This window comes from Clinocottus analis, unplaced genomic scaffold, assembly GCF_023055335.1.
Source record: "Clinocottus analis isolate CAN_PGR_092001 unplaced genomic scaffold, fCliAna1.0.p SCAF_17, whole genome shotgun sequence".
NCBI lineage: Eukaryota > Metazoa > Chordata > Actinopteri > Perciformes > Cottidae > Clinocottus > Clinocottus analis.
The window spans coordinates 14,308,610-14,326,999 of record NW_027175898.1 but is presented as its reverse complement, the minus strand read 5'-3'; the positions used below and the strand labels follow the sequence as shown (position 1 = coordinate 14,326,999).

Below are 18,390 nucleotides of genomic sequence, written 5' to 3'. Positions count from 1 at the left end.
ATTAACCGAATCTGTAGTTTATGACGGATCGGTTTAAAATGTTAACTTCAAGAAGACCTTAACAAGTCAACCAAGTGGAGAGTTGGACTGTGAAGGTTCAATAAGTTCAGCCTCTTGCTGATTCAGCTTTAAGTCTACAAACGGAGGCACAGGGCCCAAAGCCAATTAGCCGACTGTTGAACTATCTGCACCGTCACGGCATGGTTTGTTATTTTATGGATGTTGCAAACACACAGAGCGGTTTAAGGGACGTCTTCTCACACTGATCATGAACATTAAGTCTGATCCTTGTCAGAGCAAATGCTTCACTGTCAATATGTATTATGTCTTAAAGTTAATTAATCTTAAAAGCTATCCAACATGAAGCTCCGGTGACTTTCAGCTCAAACACTGTTGACCTGTCGCTTAATTTCAGCTTCACTCAAACAAGTTGGAACTTGTGACTTTAAAAAAATTCTGTCATCACCACTTTTAGAGAAGTTGTCACTTTTGGAGAAGTAGTTGCTGAAGGCTGCGGCATTTATTAGTCATTGATCATATTTCTTTTAGTAATAACCAAACTTCATCCGTTGTGCAGGCACAAATATGACCGACACAAGTATTCACGACTCTTCTTCTTTGACTGTGACCCCGGTAGAATCTCCTGAGATCCAACCGAAGTTCGTGAAGGGCAGTAAGCGTTATGGCCGCCGCTCCACGCCGGAGTTCACGGAGCCCGACTCCGAGGTCGCAAACTCGGCGGAGGAGGAAGACCTGGAGAACAACGACGACTCGGCCGTCCCCCGGAAGCGCGAGGTAACGGCGCTCTCCGAAAGTTATTTTCCGAGCGCCTCTCTCTGAGCCTCCAGACGCTCCGACGGCGTCCTTATCACCTTCCTGTCCTCGCATGTGCCGTGTTCCCTGGCAGCCGCGGGCCGCCAGCGAGGCGTTATTCTTAGCTAATCAGCTTAGAGGCATGCCGGGCAGATCCCGAAATGTAACGTAGACGCTCAAACGCAGGATTCACAAGGCCTCGCTCGCTGCACATAAGACTCTGTCTGTAATTAAGACTCTGGACATGAGTGTTGGTTGAACGGCCGCCTGTGGTTTCGATGTAACTGCAATATTTGGTCAGATTAATGTGCCATGGTGAGATTCTCCATGAGTTGAACTTTGGTATTTACATTCCCGGGTCGAAACACATCAACGTTTTCAGCAGATAAAAAGAAAGAGTCCGCAGCTGATTATTGCGTTTTATGGTCGTCGATATCTTTCCCACGTTTGCTGTCGAGTCTTTTTTTTTTCTTTCCTTTCTTTATGATTGACAGTAAGCGCCTCCCGTCGTCTCTGCACAGGACGGTCGGGGTTTGAACACGCTGCACGCGTCGCTTCAGTACAGTCGTGGCCACGCACGGCTGAACTCCGCTGCATGGTTCCTTTGGCTGATCTTCTAGATCCCTTTCGTGGATTATCCTGCTTTCTCTGCTGACTTAGGGAGTTGTTTGACGTACGGACGACATGTACGCAGCTCTAAACTCACACTTAAGTACGTCCACGGCCGGCAAATGATGGGGACTTTACAACAGCTCCGTTTTTGTGCTGAAAATGGATTTGGCTGTAAGTAATGGCGCTGTGCTGTCAATAAATTAGTCTATATGATTGATCTCACAAAGCTGCAAAACATTCAATAGTTCCAGCTTCTTGCAGTTTTCTATTTTTTAAAAACATGTCTTTTGGATTTTGGTCTTTTTGGTTGCACAAAACAATTTGAAGACCCCGCCTTGAATTCTTAGAAACTGCCATCATTATAGTCTTTATTAAACTATCAAAAGACTATGACACAATAGAAATAATGGTTAGATGCAGCTCTATATTTAAGTTTTGTGCTGTGGCCCTTTGACGAGCGGTTGTTTTTTTTTGTCATGGATGTGCTGTCGCAGAATAAATCACCGCAAGGAAAAGCACCCGACTGCTCCACAAAGTGCCATAATGATGTCCGTGCTCAGCTTGTGTTAATATTGTGACTCCACACCCCAGATGCCTGCCAGCGTCGAGGCGAGCGCCGCTCCAGACATAGAACAGAAGCGTGTCTTGGTATTCACTAATCTGAGCTGCAACAATGCTCCAATGTCCGGCCCTTGGGGGCCAGCAGATGGGGACGGGTCGAGGCTGGGGGCCCGGGAGGAGCAGGGCGTAGGACCTGTGACAGAGGAACAATGAGCCCCGCTACCCCCACCCTCAGGGATGCCTTTACACCGTGTATCAAAACGCCACTTGCGGTGGCCCATCTGTTCCTCATTCCCTCACTGTTTGCTTCCCCAAACAATAGGCGGTCACGCTGGAGACGCATCAGCGCACAGAGGGTCACGCCCACCTAAAGCCCCTCCCCCTCCCGTATTTCTTCACAAGCACAAAAGACGCACCGGTGTTTACGTTAAAATCGTACCTCTACTGAGCGTTCACTCACAGTTTAAGAGGAAGAAAAGGTCATTTGGATTTAAAATGTGATTTTAAAAACTTTTTTTGTGAGAGTTTCATTGTCAAACTTCTCGTTCATGTGGTTTTTAGTTTTTAAATGTTGCACATTGGCATGAGGAGCATGCTATTAACAAGTTTCAGAAGATAAAAGAAAATCCAGAAAAGTGGGTCTCACTCATCTTCACGCATCTTCTCTCATTATCACCATTCCCTATTTGCACGGTGACCATCCCCGATGCCCTCGTGCCGTCACAAAAGCTCTTTTATGCTTCTTACCAGACGCTCTTAAACCCCTCCCACTATTTGCATAACCTCTCCTAATTATAGACATGTTTGGACTTATAAAGAGCTGATTGTCACGTGAGAGTCAGCCTGTTGGAAGTTTTCCACAAAACAAAAAATATATTAGGAAAAGTAGGTTATTTTAAGCCTCTTTTGTGATATTAATCTCAATTTCTGCGTGTTTTTTTGTGTCTCTAACAGCGCTGGAATGTTCACGATGCAAGCACAGAGGAGTACGAGGCAGAAGGTACGACAAAGACGGAGTATTTTCAGAAGATTTCCCTCTGAAGATGTCGTCTCAAAAATAATCACGGTCTCTTCTTACCTTTTTTTTTTTTTTTGTTTTAGGCCAGATGCATCTCTGGAACCCCGACGAGCCGAGCCCACCCCGGGGTGCCGTGTATCCTCTGTCGACGCGCTTAGAGGAGAGACTGCGCGACGCCTGTGACGAGCTCGAGATACCCGGGGACGGATGTGCCGGCCACTCCGAGCTGCTCGCGCTCTGTGAACACCTGGGCCTGGAGGTGAGGGCTAAAGTGAATGGAGACGCCTTTTAATCCAGGGGAGATTTTTAAATAGTTTATTAAATAATGCATCAATCAATGAGTTAAGTTTTTAAAATGCACTTTGACCTTTTTTTATCACATGTTAAATGCGTTCTGATCTAGTAGCATATGTAAAATCAATTTTTGCTGAAATATTTCAACGGCTAATGACTCTAAATGTTATGCAGTTAAAATAAAATAATGATAAGAGAGCAAGGCGATGTCTACACATGTCTTGTTTTGTCCAACCAATACTTAAAGTATCAATTTCCTCCTTTTTGATGCTTGAATTTTTGCTTCATAGCCGGAAAAAAAGACTTTTTGATGACGATCATAAACGCAGATGTAAACTATTTAGTTGCAACTATAACGATAAGAAAACACAAACGGTGTAAAGAACTTAGTTTCTCTAGTATTGCAATAAAATAACATGCATTTATTTTTCAGATAAATCTGGATGTGCTCCAGAGTCTAACGGGCGAAGGAGCGATGAACGTTCGTGAGTTTGTCTCCAGGGTTGTAAACCAGCGCAATCCGCCCACCACGCCCTCCGCCTCCACGCCCTACAGACAGCTCAAACGACACCACTCCACTCAGGTATTTGTTGTCGATGAATTTATTTGAATATGTTTTTAATTGTGTTATCTGTCCTAGCCTTTGTTAAAGAAAATACCCGTCATATTCTCATGCATAAGACAAATTGTTGGTCGGCAAAACCCTTTTTCATTTATAATTCCTCTGTAATCGACTCCTTTAAAGTAGAACTTTGTGGATTAATAGTTTTCTCTACTAAAAAGAGACATTTCCCCGTCGTGCAGCCCTTCGATGAGGGAGGCCGGAGGATAGCAACTCCTTGTGCGCTGACCAGCACCATCGGCATGCGTCTCTTCTCCACCCTCGATGACGGGACCGGTTTCACTCCAGTGGAACACGTTCTGGATGCCTGGATGGAGGAGGGAATCCCCAACAGCACTGAGATCCTGCAGGTGCTCTTTGGCCGTCAGAGTTAGTTAGAATCAGGACTTTGACTGTTTTCAAAATGTACTAATTTATTCATTCAGACAGCTGATGACATGAAGGAAGTCAGATTAGTGCAGTTTGCGAGAAAAGAAAAGTTTCTTTTTTCTTTGATGTAAATTTGAATATTAAGATATTCACAAAAAGGACAAATGCATAATTTAAAAAAATGTTTTTTGCAAAAAAAACACTTTCTATTAATCAGATTTATTTTTTTTAACAATTGAACTCACTGAGTAGAAACATTTTTTTTTCTTTTTTTTGTCATTATCTCTTATTTTTAAGGAAGCTCATTTCCACCACAAAAAAAAATTAGGACAATAATAAAAAAAAAATCTTTTATGAATAAATATGTATATATTTTTGGCCTAATTTTTTTAATATATATTTTGTTTTGCCCTACATTTTTGTTGGTATGGTGGAAATGGACTTCCATAAAGATAAGAGATATTCACAAAAGAAAATTTGAAAAAAGAAAAAACTTTTATTTTTTATTATTCAGTGATTTAAATTGGTAAAAAAAAAAAAAAAAATCTGAGTAATAAAAAAAAAATTTAGGACAAAAAAAAATCTCTGGCGGAAATGGGCTTCCATATGTTTTTGACCAATGTTAAATCGCATAAAAAGGACAAATGGTTAATTATGAGACTTTTTTTGTTTTGCAGGCTCTGAATTTCAACCTGGATGGAAAGCTGAGTCTCACTGATCTCACCGTGGCTCTGGAGAACGAGCTCCTCGTTACGAAGAACGGGATTCACCAGGCGGCGCTGGCCAGCTTCAAAGCTGAGATCAGATGTCTTCTGTGAGCATGAATAATAACGCAGTTCATTCGGCTCTTACTTTTTAACACGTTGGTCTGAAATGTGACCTGCTGTTTTTCTCTCTCTAGAGAGCGCCTGGACAGAGAACTCGGGGAGAAAGAGAAAATACGCTCCGACCTGGAAAAAGCCGAGAAACTGAAAAATCAACTCGCCACTGAGGTGGATGAACGTCACTCTGCCATCGAACATCTGAACAACCTCAATCTCAGGTAGTTTATCCTTAATCCAGCTTCCTCTTAACATTTGGTACTCCGTGTTGTCGTCCTCTTGAGTTTTGTCCCTGAACGTCTTCAGGAAGCTGGAACAGGAGCACAAAGAGAAGCTGGCGGCGCTGCGGTCCGAGCTGATGAAGGAGATGGAGCAGATGCAGCTGCAGGCCGGCCTGCAGCGCGAGGAACTGGAAGCAGCCGTCGACAAGATCAGGGAGGACGAATCTTTTCTCAGAAACCACCTCTCCATCTCTGTGAAGGTACTCTCTTGTTTTTAAATCTTAAATGTGTTTTTATGTCGCGTATTGAGGAAAAACGCACTCCTGAACCTTGACATGACTTAATTTTTCATGTGTCTGTGTCTTTTTTATTCTTTTCCAGGAAAACCGACGCCTTGAAATGGAGTTGCTTGACGCTTCAGAAAAACTAGTGGAGGCAGAAAACCAAAATACAAAACTCCAGATGATTTTGGACAACATTATGAAAGAAAAGGTACGTAGACATTTTATGGCTCGCCGTGATTTCAACACAGACTTTCTCTGTTACTTGCACATATATCTATTACTGCTGTTTTTTGTTTCTTGACTATGTATTAATTTGTGTCCTTGTTTTTATTATAATAACTTGCAAATTATCTTATTTTCTTTAGTTGGGGGACTTGGACCCTGGCGCTGCTGACCTCTTACTCCAAGAGGAACGTATTAAAGAGCTACGCAGCGGCTATGAAGCTCAGTACAGGGTAATTGCACTAAAATTAGCTTTTTCTTGAATTTTATTTTCCCCTGCATGCTTGTCCGTACAGATGCATGTAAGAAGTGAGGACGGTGACATTGTCTTCACAGACGTTTAACTCTCAGTGCTCTCGTTGGGTAGGACCTGCAGGATCGTATCGACGAGCTGCAGTCAGAGTTGCAGGAGTTCCACAGTCTTGGACGGGTTCATCAGTCGTGCCACAAGCCGCTCTCTGAGGAGCTGGAGAGTAAAAGCCCCGGCATGGAGTCTGATCCAGGTAACGCATGGACAGTACGGGCCCTGGAGAGCTGATCACAAAGCCCTGATGCCACCTGTCCAGGACAACAATCCGACCGCACCAGCTTCACCATCTTGTAACTTTTAACAGGTATCGGTTCAGAGGAGGTGCAGCCCTTCAGCATGAGCCTGGAGGCAGAGATGATGTTGGAGCAGCTGAAGGAGCAACACCTTCAGGAAATGGAGGATTTGCAAAACCAGCTGGAAAGCAAGGTTAGTGCAGTAAATATATATTTTATATTTCAGTGTGTCGTCGTAATAAAAAGGTGAGCTGGGAAGAGCAAAGACGTATAGATGCTTTATCAAACTTTTGGGGCATTTTTGTCGTTGTTGGCCGTACGCCAGTCCTGCAGTTCATTGACACCTGAGATGAGTAAAACTTTTTACTCTTGTGCCTTCAAAGCATAAGTTTAACATCTTTAAGTATACGCTTTCTGCTTAGAGTTAAATATGAAGATCAACATTCCTCTTGTGTCTGCAGTAAATCTCAAGATAATGTCAACAAATGACATGATTCATTGCGTTCCTCTTTATATCACCACAGGTCAATGAATTTGATAAGATGGTAGAAAAGGAGAGGGCGACACACGAGGACCAGAAGGCCGCCGTCGCCCTCCAGTACCAGCAGGAGGTCCAGACTTTGAGGGAGGAGATGGCCAGCGTTCAGAGCCACAGACGGGACCTCCAGAGCCAGATCGAGCAGGCGGAGCTCGAGCGGACTAGTCTGGGGCAGAAGCAGGCCGAGGAGAGGGAAGCGCTGCACAATCTGCAAGAGGAGGAAGTGGGGAGTCTCAGACAACAACTGCTGGAGGCCCACACCTACGCAGCAGACCTCGACGAGCAGCTGAAGACCCTCGAAGCCCGGCAGACGGAGGCGGAGGAAACTCTTGTAAAAGAGTTGGACGAGCTGAGGAAACGACACGCCATTGAGATTAAGAAACTGAGGGAAGAGCAGGAAGAGATTGTAGAAGCCAGACTGGAAGTGGAGAGAAAGAAAGCGCAGGAAGAACAGGCCGAGTTGGAGAAGAGATTGTTAGATGATGCCGAAAGGGAGAAAACGCTTTTGCAACAAAGCCACGAGGACGAACTGAAGGCCAGACTAGAGGAGGCGAAGGTGAGGTTTGAGGGAGAGCGCGAGGAGATCGCACAGAGGCTGACAGAGCAGTGGCAGACAGAAAGGGCTCAGCTGGATGAGCAGAACAACGAGTCTCTGCAGCTAGTGCTGGAGGAGGAGATGCTGAGGCTGGTCAGGGAGCAAGAAGAGAAGGAGGTCAAGCTCAGGGAGCAGTGGGAAAGAGAACGGGCCCAGCTTCAGGAGCGTCAGGAGGAGGCTCTGCTCGACGGGATACTTCGAGAGCGGTCGGAGGCGCAAGACAAGTTTGAGCAGAGGGAGAAACAGCTGAGGGAGGAGTGGGAGCGGGAGAGGCTGCAGCTGGAGGAGGATTACGAAGGGATGCTGCAGGAGAGGCTGACCGAAGAGCGGGAGAAGCTGGACGCCGAGAAGGAGGAGGAGGAGGAGAGAGCGGATCACTTGATGGCGGAGGAGAGGGCTCGTCTGGAGGAGAGCCACCGCGAGGCCGTGAAGGAGCTGACGGTCAAGCACACTGGAGAGAGAGACGCTCTCAGCGGCATGTTGGATAAACTACGAGATGACATCGCTCAGGAGAGGTGAGATATTTAGCTTTTAGATGTTTATTTTATCACAGTAACTTCTTTCTCATTTTAAACTTGCCTTGTCCTTCATGTGCATCCTTTCTGTAAATTATTCAATATGCTGAAAGTGTGTTTTAACTTGAAAAACTTGCTGTTACATTCATTACATAACCGCGTACAGGAGGGAAATCGAGGTCAGCTTCATCGAGAGAATCAAGGCAGTGGAGAGCCGTTTCTCGGACGATCAAGAGTCGGCCGCCGAGCGTTTTCAGGCGGATGTTTTGAAACTCGAACAGCACTACCAAAGTGAGCTGAGGGCTCTCTCTGAAGGGCACGACGAGCAGAGGCTCCGCTGGGAGGCTCAAATGCAAGAGGAGCTGGGGAACGCAGAGGAGCAAAGAAGAAGAACGCAGGAGGCCGCGGAGCAAGAGAAAGATAAACTGGATCAGGAGTGGAGCGAACAGCGACGTGACGTAGAAAGTCTTCACAAACAGGAAACGGAAGAATTTGTGAGGAAAAACCAGCAGCTGCAAAAGGAGCTGGATGACTTCGTCAGTTCGGCTCAGAGTAAAGAGATAGCGCTGAGTAGGCAGCTGAATGACCTCCATAACCGGCTTCAGGGGAGCGTGCAAACCAAAGACGAGCTTCTCGCTCGGTCTGAGAGGAAAGCGCTCGAGATCGAGCTCCTGCTCAATCAAACGGTGGACGATTTCAAACAGGAGAGGGAGGAACTCCTGAGCAGCCTGTCCGAACTTCAGGCAAAACACGAGGAGACGGTTTCCCTCTCCGAGAGGCAGGTCGCGGAGCGGATTGAACTGTTGACCGAGCGCGACGACTTGAGGATGGCGATCGAGGAGCTGGAGATGCTGCTCAAGCAGGCCGTCGTGGACTTTGAGCTCGAGAGGAAGGAGCTGCAGGAACATGCGTCCGACCTGGAGGGAAAGTTGGAAGATAATCGAGGGAGCGACAGAGAGGAGCTCCTCGCAGAAAGAGATATGCTTCAAATCCGAATTAAAGAGCTGGAGTTGGTGTTCAATCAGGTTTTGTCGTCTTCAGAAAAGGCCAAGGAAGAAGGGATCGAGGAATCAAATGAAAAAAACACCGTAGAGGAGGAAGAATGCATTTCATTCTCCGGTAAAGAAGACAACGATGATGATGCCATTCTTGCACAGTCCTCTAATCAGGAACTGGTTTGTTTGTCACTGGCTGATGTCAAGACGACTGAGTCCCCCGGTGCCCTAATCAAGAAAGATAATGAATATGATGAGGATGATCAAGGAGACAACGTGCCAGAGGATGATCAAGCTGCTGCTGTTCTTGGAGATTCAAGTCCCAACAAAGTCGACGGAGAGCCTGAAGTAGACTGTGAATCAATGTCTTGTTATGGACTCAGCCCAGATGTTCACACTGGTAATCAATTAACAGTTGAATCCAATAATGAAGCCGTTCACCCAGAGATGCCGTGCGAGGCGCTCTCGTCCCCTGAGGCGTTTGAAGGTCTCGATGCAGAAGCAGACTGTGAGAATAAAGAATCGCGTGAGAAGGGGAACAAACCTCAAGACGTGCAAACCTCGGTCAATGAAATCCCTTTCCGTGAGGAAGAGCCGTGTCATGAGTCTGCGGTGGCTCTCTCGGTGCTGGAGGAGACGGATAAACCGTGTCTAGCGGAGGATGCTGAGGTCAGGTGTTTACCAAATAACTCTCAGTCCAGTACACAGGAAGTTGAACATTTAACCGCTAAAATAAAGGATGAACGCGCACATGATTGTCCGGATGAAGATGCTGGTTGTGAGGACAGGGGACGTTCTTCCCTTGAACTACAGGTTTTGTATCACACTGTGACCGAGGAGAACGTCCTCCTCCATGAGAAGATGTCTCTGCTTCAACAGAAGACGGACTTACTGGAGAACCTTCTGGCTCGTGACACTGAGAAGATCAAAACTGGCCACCAGACACTGGAGGAAAACTACAGCCTGAAAGTTAAGCTGCTGCTTCTAATGGAGCACATCAAAGAGCTGGAGGTAAAGGCCTTAAAGATGAAGGACGTCCAGATCAGTTATGAGGATTGCGTGTGTGAAAATGCCAAACTGAAGGACCAAAACGGTGAGCTTGAAAAGAGAGTTTGGAGCCTTGAAAGTCAGATGGTTACTTTCCAGGATTTCCAAGATCAGCAGATCGCGCTGGTGGACGAGATCAGCCGGATGAGACCTGACAACCTGAAGCTCTCCGCGTTGTTCGGTGGACCGGAGAGGCCGGACGAGAGTCCTTCAGACGCCGGGCAATCGGAGGAGCTTCTCCGGGATAAAGTCCAGACGGCGACGGATCTGGAGGACAGCTGCGAGGACTTTGAGAAGCACAACACCAGACTCCGCAGAGCCATCACAGAGCTGCAGGACGAGTCGCAGTCACTGAATGCAACGACGCAGGCTCATAGGTAACGTGGGAGAAAAACTAGGATCCCGTCCCTCCGTGTGTCTCCTGAGGCGTCTCGTTGCCTCGTCCCTGTGGTGATTTTTTTTTTTTTTAACAGACGTCCAACTCTTGTGCTCCTTTTGATCCCTGTAGCTCACCAGTGGAATAGTTCAATGTGCGTAGACACGAGAATAAGACGCTTCAATCAATACGTAGGGAGGCACTCGGTATCTACCGTTCTGACATGTTTGGTTTCATTATAGTGAGAATCTAGTTCGTTGACGTTGTTTTCTCCGTCTGTAGCTCTGAGGCCAGTCGTCTCGCTGAGGAAAACGTCGTCCTGAGACGGAAGATTGCTGCGTTGAAGGAAGAGGACTTGAAAGGGGTCCAGGAGGAGCTGACGTAAGAAACGACTCATTTTAATTTAAACACGTATTGAATTTCGATCCGTTTGTTGTTAATTTGTCCTGTAAACGGTCTTCTAATGTTTTGATCATAGACGAACACTGGAGCACTTGGCCAAAGGGAAGATCGCGGATCAGAAGGCGGCAGAGGATTTCATGATCCAGGTACTGAAGTAACTTCTAAAGTATCCAGTCCCGATGTCAGATCTGTGAGGATGCACGTAAAGGCCCAGTGGGGCTGTGAGCTAAATGCTAATGTCAGCACTGACCTGCTCATGTGTTCATTTGTTTCCGAGGAGGGCACCAATGTAGGAACCGATTTCATGACAATGCATCTAGACTTGTTTGTAAAAGAGAAAAGGAAACACTGTCATCCTCATGGTGGTGCTAGAGGAACAGGCAAATAATCACCAAACTCATTAGGATACATCCTCCAACTGAGTGAAAAGTCTTCAGAAACAGTTTCAATTACAATTAATTCCTCTTTCCTTTCCCATGCAGCCAATAATACGTCATCTTCTCTGCAGATTTCAGAGCTGCATCTGCAGAGTCAGCAGCTCGAGGATGAGAAGGGGACGCTGTCGGAGAAAAATGCCCAAAACATTTCTGACATGGAGAATCTGCGACGGCAGCTGGCGGAGCTGCTGAAGGAGAACGAGAGGAGGGAGGCGTTCACCGCCGACGAGAAAAACAAGGTAACCGGAGTTTCACGGCCCGATGAAGGTCACCGCGGTGTCGTGCTGGTCGTAGTTAATCGGTGGCTGTTTTGTGTTAGCTGGCAGCTTGTGTGTCTGCTCTGGAGGCAGAGCTGACCAAAGCTCTGGAGGACTCGGCGCAGCTCGAGCAGAGGAATACCCAGCTGTCACTGCAGCTCTCTGGCCTCAGAGAGAAGGTGAGCACCTCTTTAATGGGGTTAATGTGATGTCCATTAAAGCAAGACACGGGCACAGAGTTATAAAGCCTCAACACCTCCTGCTATCGCCATTAAAGAACTTAGAGAATCTTAGCGAATACAAGTATCCGAGTCATTTTAACATAAAGGAGGAAAGTAAAATGACATAAAGGATTGTTTAAATTACAGTTGTAGTTGTCTTTTGGTTCTCAGGCGGTCCAAGCGGACTCGATGGAGAGTCAGCTCAGCCGACTGGTGGAGGAGCGGATGAGCCTGGATAAGGAGACTCTGAGCCTCTGCAGCCAGCTAGCCAAAGCCCAAGAGAGGGTGAGAGTCTGCTGCAACCCACCGAAGATCAACTGATTTATGTTACAGTAGTAGTCATAGTAGTTTAACCAAATAGGAACAAGTTAAAACCCCCAAAATAAAGTTATTGAGGACCGAATGCTTGACTTTCTCTCCTCTAGGCCAAGACGGTGGATGAGACCCTTCAGGCTGTGAACCATCAAAGTGCTCGTCTCAAGTCTGACCTCCGTGTTTCGCAGCAGGAGAAGGATTCCCTGAAACATGAAGTTGCAGTGCTGCACAAGAAGCTGCAAAATGTCAATGACAAAGTAAGATAGTTTTGGTAAAATGTATAATTGACAAAGAAAAGAAAACAACAATTAATGGGATAGTTTGTGTGTGTTACTTCTTGATAGTCGGTGTATACACCTACAGTCAACAAAGCAGACAGTGAAAGTATTGTAAAAATAACATACACTTAAAATTATATTGATTTGACCACTCACGATGGATGAGTATCTCATACAACCCCACTTTAAAATGATAAAGATGAAGATTATTCGGCTTATTTTGCAAGTGCACATTTTTTGCGGCACATTTTGGCACATTCCTTTCAGTGGAAATAACCTTTTTTTTTGTTTGTTCGTCACAGAACCACCTTCTGGAGATGGCCCTGCACTCCAGCGGTCTCCAGAGTAAGAGCAAGAAGCTGTACAGGGAGGAGATGTCTCGGCTGGTGGACCAGGAGCAGCACCTGCTGAGGCAGGAGAACGAGCGGCTTCAGGCTGAAGTCCGCAACGTCAAAGGAGACGTCGTGCAGTCCAGAGAAAAGGTGAGCCGAGTCCTCCGGGGAACCGCAACGCAGTCGTATAAGGTGTTCCTGTTTCTCGTTCGGTCGCTCACCTACAAGCCCTTTCACACGTCACGCCTGCAGGTCCGTCAGCTTGACGCCGCCGTCGTGTCCCTGAAGCAGCACAAGCAGACTCAGTCCTCCCTGGTGAAGGCGTTGGAGCAGGAGAACGTCTCCCTGAAGCAGGAGCTGGAGGCGCAGAAGGACTTCACCAAGGTGAACTGCATGCGTCTAACCAGATTATTCTCTTTTTTTTTTCTCGACATGCCCGATTCATGTGGTTCAATACATCATCACGTGTGTTTCAGGGCCGTGAAGCAGGACTAGGACACGCGGAGCTGGAGGGCCTTCAACAAGAAAATGAGGCGCTCAGAGCCCAGATGGCTCGACTGTCCACACAGCTGCTCGAGGTACCAACGTTTCTGCTCTTATTCCAGCGTTGTTGTTGTTTTTAAGATCTTGATTTTATGTTTTTTTTAATGTTATATATGAAGATAATTTGTGCTTTGCTTTTTCAAGTTGTAAAATGTGTACTATTTATTCTTTTTTTTTTCCTATTATGTCTTTCACTTTGGTTTTAAGTTCAGTTTTATTTAGAAGATTGACTGGTTTTAGTTTTTTAAAGTATATAAAAATGATTTAGAGTTGCACAAATAAAATGAAAGAATGAATGACATTGAATATGAATACAGTGTTTTATGGAAGTGAGTATCTGGAGCCTCGCCACGTTAAACGACTCCAAGACGGACAAAACACTCGTAGTTTCGCAGTTTTTATCTTTTCTTTTCTTTTTTAACTGTAATTTATTTCCTTTTTTATATTTTCAATCATGATTTTAGTCTTAATTTTCCTTAACAATAAACCTATACTTAAAAAGGTTTATATTGGGAAAGAAATGTGATTATTGTTGAATAAAATTGACCTCTCACTGTACCTGAAGTACTGAACTGTGTGTTTCTGTCTTCTCTGACGTACTTTTCTACTCGGCAGACATTTCAGGCTCAGTTCGTGGGGCTTCTGCCTCCGTCCCCTCACAGGATGCCCAGAGGTCAGCATCGGGCCGACGAGCCGGACAACATGCAGGTGCGTTGCAACCTTTAACTTCTCTGATCGCAGACTCGGGCAACACACATGCATGAAAACAAACAAAAAAAGTACTTTCCTACATTCAAGTCATGCAGGTTTGCAAATTAGAAGATCCCTTCCAGGATAAACAAACTAATTCTCTTCAAACTCCATTCCCCCCCCGAGTCTGCTTTGAGATCATAGAGCAAAAAAAAACAAGCACTTTAGTACCTGCAGCTTTCGTGGTGTTGCATCGTTGCACGGTTTGGTTTGACGTTCATCTCCTTTCATTTCTCTTTCACGGTCAGCATTTCTTTTTCTTCATGTTGTCACATTACAGCCATCTGTTGTTGCTATTAGCATAAATTCATCATGAGCAGCTCCAAGATGGGAACTAAATGTCATGTTGGAACTGTTTTTGGATGTAATGGGAGTTTAATGTACACACACACACACACACACATACACCTACACACACTTGTAGTATTTATCTCACTGTGGTGTAGAAGGTGTGCCTCCATAAATAAATCACTCACTTCAGGTGCAGGAAAATTCATCTGATACTAATTTGGCGGGAAATTTAAAACTGCAAAAAAAAATACAAAGCAATATTAATAATGAGTTGCTTTTTGAAGTGTGTGTTGTTTCACCTGAGCGGAGTGTCATTTGTTTGTTGTTTTCCATTTCCTCTTGGTGTGAGAGCTGAGTTTGCTTTGATGCTCGTCACGGATCCATGTCCACGCCCGTCTGTCTTCACCTCTCGATGTCGTGTGTGTGTGTGTGTGTGTGTCGTGTTGACTTTTGGGGTTTGGTGTTTAGTCTGTGGTGCCCGTGTGTGTTTCTGAACTCCCAGTCTTTATTTAATTTCCCTCCCGGGGCCTTCGGTAGCTGCGGTGGCGTGATCACCTGGGTGTGGTCCCGGTGGCTGTTTTTCCCATTTGTCATCTTGCATCAACCTGATGGACGCAGCTTCTTCCAGTTTATCTGTTATCAATGGTTTTGAATCGTGTGTTTTTAGTGGCATCCGCCTTTTTTTGTTATTTGTATCTGCAGCATGACACTACTAGTTATCAGCAGGCTCCCACGAAAGTAGTAGATCCCATGTCCTATAATATGTGTATACTATACATTTATGATAAGATTTAGTGTATTAGTTTCATTGTGACATCTGGTTATATACATAACCTCGTAGGATTATTCTGATTATTGATCATATAGTATATTTCTTTTCAGTTAATACATGTGTGATTCAGTTCATTTTATTCTTATAATGTATTCGAAAAAGTCAGTTCAGGAAAGTTTTCGAGAATTTCCCTCCAAAAAAAACACTTTCCGAGCTAAATGTATACTGCAGGAAAGTATTATTGTACTTCCATACAGTTGGCAGACTCACAATCTAAGTTATTTTTTTAGTCTCTAGTATGTATTTGAATTTCCCAAAATACAAAGGATTAGTCTGTACTTTACACTTTGTTATAACTAAGCAACCGAAGTCAGTATACAAACCGTAAAGGAATAAAACTCTAATAACTTTCTGTAGAATTGCTGCAGTGGCCCTTTAACAATGTAGATGTAAAGTATACACAACTGTTGCATGATGTTTATGCTCGTGGGGGTTTTGTGATCATATAGTTTAATCTCCTCGTTGTGAGGAACTGGAGACATTTGTAACTCCGGCCTCCAGAAAGCAGTTAGTATTGGATTAATAAATATGATTAAATAACATGTAATATAACCAAGAAATGAAGTAATGACAGAGTTCCACATTTGTATTTGGTCAATTCACAATTTCCTGGTTTTATTTAGTGGGTTTACCTCTTATTCATTCATTTATTCATGTAATATTGGTGATATTTCCATGAAACCCGGCGTGTTAGCGTTCCAGGCCCGTGCAGGTTTCTGGGCTTAGCGCAGCGGGTCGATCCGTGGTGAAGTGTTCCTGCTTTTCTCTCCAGGGGCCGATGCCGGAGCAGCGGGCGGCTCACGCGGACAGCTACCGGCGGATCGGTGGACTGTAACACCGGCGTCTTTCCCCCCTCCTGCTCTTCACTTTCGCATGTCCGTTCCTCCTGCGAGCCTCTGTCTCTCCGCCTCGCTCCTCTTTCCACCGCTATGTTCCTGGAAACCAAAAACCTGACCTCCGGCGCCCCGACGCCGTCCTTTTACCGCATCCTTGCGGCGCCTGGTTTGAAAAGGCTTTGAATGTGTAATGGTGTTTCCTTGCTGCTAGGTGGCAGGAAAAACACAGAAAAGGCTCCTGAGATTTCTTTTCCCAATGGGATTTTGATTAAAAAAAACAATATTTTAAAGTGTGTCAGACATGCCATATCCAATGTAACATCTACAAACACTGTTTGTCGACCGTATTTGACTTTTATATAAGAGTCCTTTTGTGCATTTAAACTGTTTTTGTAGTTTTTTAACACGGGGAAATCCTTTTAACGCAGGGTGTGTTTTCTGGGAATGTTCTGCTGTGCACTTGTTCCGTTTATCATCGTCTGAGAGGGGTTGCGTCCATCCTCGGGGGGGCTGAATCTTGCCTTATGATCATCGAGGAGTGTCACGTTGAGGCCAGATTAGAGCCCGGCGGCCTTCTGGAGCCTTTTCCAACAATCAAGAAACGTGTAATTGTCAGTCGGCGTTTCTGTCTGCGTCCAGTGTGAGATTTCTTAATGACGGTACTCACTGTTTGTCTTTTGATGTTTATGTTTCTTATTTAAATCTACACATAGTTGAATGTTTCTTCAAGCTACCTGTTTTGGGACTGTATGTGTGCGCGTGTGTATGTGTGTGTGTGTTGCTGTTTCTGTTGCTGCTGCTGCACAACCAAAGTGAATCACATATTTCTGGGTTATGTTTTTTTTTTTCGAAATAAGGACAAATGTTCAAATGCGTCACACAACTTTGTATTTTTCTGGTGTTTATTACTGTAAAGCAAATTGTTCTTTGTCCCCACTAGTGATCAATTAATGTCTGTTTTGTCTTTTTTTTGCACCATGTATAGATTCAAATGTCTTTTATTTGCTTTGGTTATTTATTTTAATAGGAATCCTGTTAACGTTTATTTTATTTATGCATTATTTATTTTGTAGAGGTATCTGGAATCTATGGCATTATTTTTATACCTATTTATATTTTATTTATTTTTTTAGTGCATTGTCCTCTCCGTTTTAGAAATGTACCATTAATCATTTAATGCTGAATTTAAGGTCAAATAAAGCTTCTAGCTCATTAGAGTGTGGTCTGCACGTCGTTTTGATTTTTCTCACTTCACATTGGCTCAGAGAGAAAAAAAAAATACAAATTTCCTCAACATGTTTGCAGCCATTTGTTCACATCCCTCACTGTCTTCCCACCAGGATGAAAGGGAGCGGAAGATGAGGAGTATGGAGGCGCGTATGAGGGAGATTGAACTGTCGCTGCGTAACGTCAAACTGCTGCTCAAAGAGAAGGTTGCTCAGCTGAAAGACCAGGTTAGTTCAACAATCATCATTAATAACTCGGTTTGACTCTTGAAGAAAAAACTATTTTCAAGAAAACCACAATATTGCGTCTTGGAAATGTCTTTCAGAACTTTTTTTTATTCCATTTCTCAAAGTGTGCACTACTTTTGTACTGAAGCTTCAGGTTTTAACAACCAATAAACAAAAGTCAAATACATGAAACTGCCACAAACGATTGATTCAAAGCATCCTTTTCTCACAAATAAGATTGTTGAAACATCACAAAGGACGTCCTTAAAATAGTGAGTCAAATTGAAAATGTGCAACATCCCAACCAGATGTCATTTTATGATCAAATTATCGAGCAAAACAATATTTTGCAGCTAAGAAAGCTGTTTGGTTGCTTTGTCGTGACTTTCGCCACAGCCAGAAAAAAAGGAGAAAACCTATCAAACGGTTGGATAAATGTACTTTAAATGTGATGAATAAAGATGTATGTATGAGATACTGTCTCTACTGAGAGGGACACGTTTATAGTAAAAGATTAAAATAAAAAAAACTATGTAATGAGGTCATCTTTGGCCTTTTTGTATTGCAACAGTCGTGATGAACATGGGCTGACTGATTTTCCTTCTGGCTCTCGTAGCCTCCATCACATGAGACTAATCGTGGAATAATCACAGCCCTGATCGTGTACTTTCTCTGGACCGTTGTAGCTGCACAAGAACGGCAAAGCGGACATGCTGATTAAAGACCTGTACGAGGAGAACAGCGAGTTGCTGAAGGTTCTGGAGAGAACCGAGCAGCGGCAGAAAATCACAGAGAAGAAGAACTACCTGCTGGAGGAGAAGATCTCCAGCCTGAACAAGATCGTGCGTGACCTCAACCCCTCGCCGCTGCCGTCACCACAGTACCACTACAAATGCACGTGATGCATCTCCTCACCCGCCTGCAAGTCAGCCAAACGGTGCACTGAGTTTTAACCCACAAGTCTTTTAAAATGTGCACGTCGCTGCTCGACCTCTT

The 18,390-nt window shown here is 44.6% G+C and overlaps 1 protein-coding gene across 3 annotated transcripts in view; it reads left to right on the top strand.

Moving 5' to 3' along the window:
- The window catches only part of nin (ninein (GSK3B interacting protein)), a 22,974-nt gene extending 4,584 nt beyond the window's left edge, over positions 1–18,390 (top strand). The window contains exons 3-29 of one of the 3 annotated variants that reach the window (XM_068579673.1): positions 638–795; positions 2,941–2,986; positions 3,088–3,263; positions 3,732–3,881; positions 4,103–4,270; positions 4,967–5,103; positions 5,191–5,331; positions 5,417–5,591; positions 5,713–5,823; positions 5,981–6,070; positions 6,205–6,340; positions 6,452–6,573; positions 6,905–8,028; positions 8,195–9,116; positions 9,198–10,447; positions 10,729–10,827; positions 10,925–10,994; positions 11,357–11,524; positions 11,605–11,721; positions 11,935–12,054; positions 12,195–12,335; positions 12,659–12,838; positions 12,941–13,072; positions 13,165–13,266; positions 13,847–13,939; positions 17,281–17,394; positions 18,081–18,390. In XM_068579673.1, coding sequence (XP_068435774.1) covers positions 638–795; positions 2,941–2,986; positions 3,088–3,263; positions 3,732–3,881; positions 4,103–4,270; positions 4,967–5,103; positions 5,191–5,331; positions 5,417–5,591; positions 5,713–5,823; positions 5,981–6,070; positions 6,205–6,340; positions 6,452–6,573; positions 6,905–8,028; positions 8,195–9,116; positions 9,198–10,447; positions 10,729–10,827; positions 10,925–10,994; positions 11,357–11,524; positions 11,605–11,721; positions 11,935–12,054; positions 12,195–12,335; positions 12,659–12,838; positions 12,941–13,072; positions 13,165–13,266; positions 13,847–13,939; positions 17,281–17,394; positions 18,081–18,296 — 6,458 coding nt within the window. In that variant the 3' untranslated portion in view covers positions 18,297–18,390. Of the gene's footprint in view, positions 1–637; positions 796–2,940; positions 2,987–3,087; positions 3,264–3,731; positions 3,882–4,102; positions 4,271–4,966; positions 5,104–5,190; positions 5,332–5,416; positions 5,592–5,712; positions 5,824–5,980; positions 6,071–6,204; positions 6,341–6,451; positions 6,574–6,904; positions 8,029–8,194; positions 9,117–9,197; positions 10,448–10,728; positions 10,828–10,924; positions 10,995–11,356; positions 11,525–11,604; positions 11,722–11,934; positions 12,055–12,188; positions 12,336–12,658; positions 12,839–12,940; positions 13,073–13,164; positions 13,267–13,846; positions 13,940–15,876; positions 16,982–17,280; positions 17,395–18,080 lie in introns of those variants that run through there. The other 2 variants (XM_068579674.1, XM_068579675.1) reach the window with 2 other exon arrangements.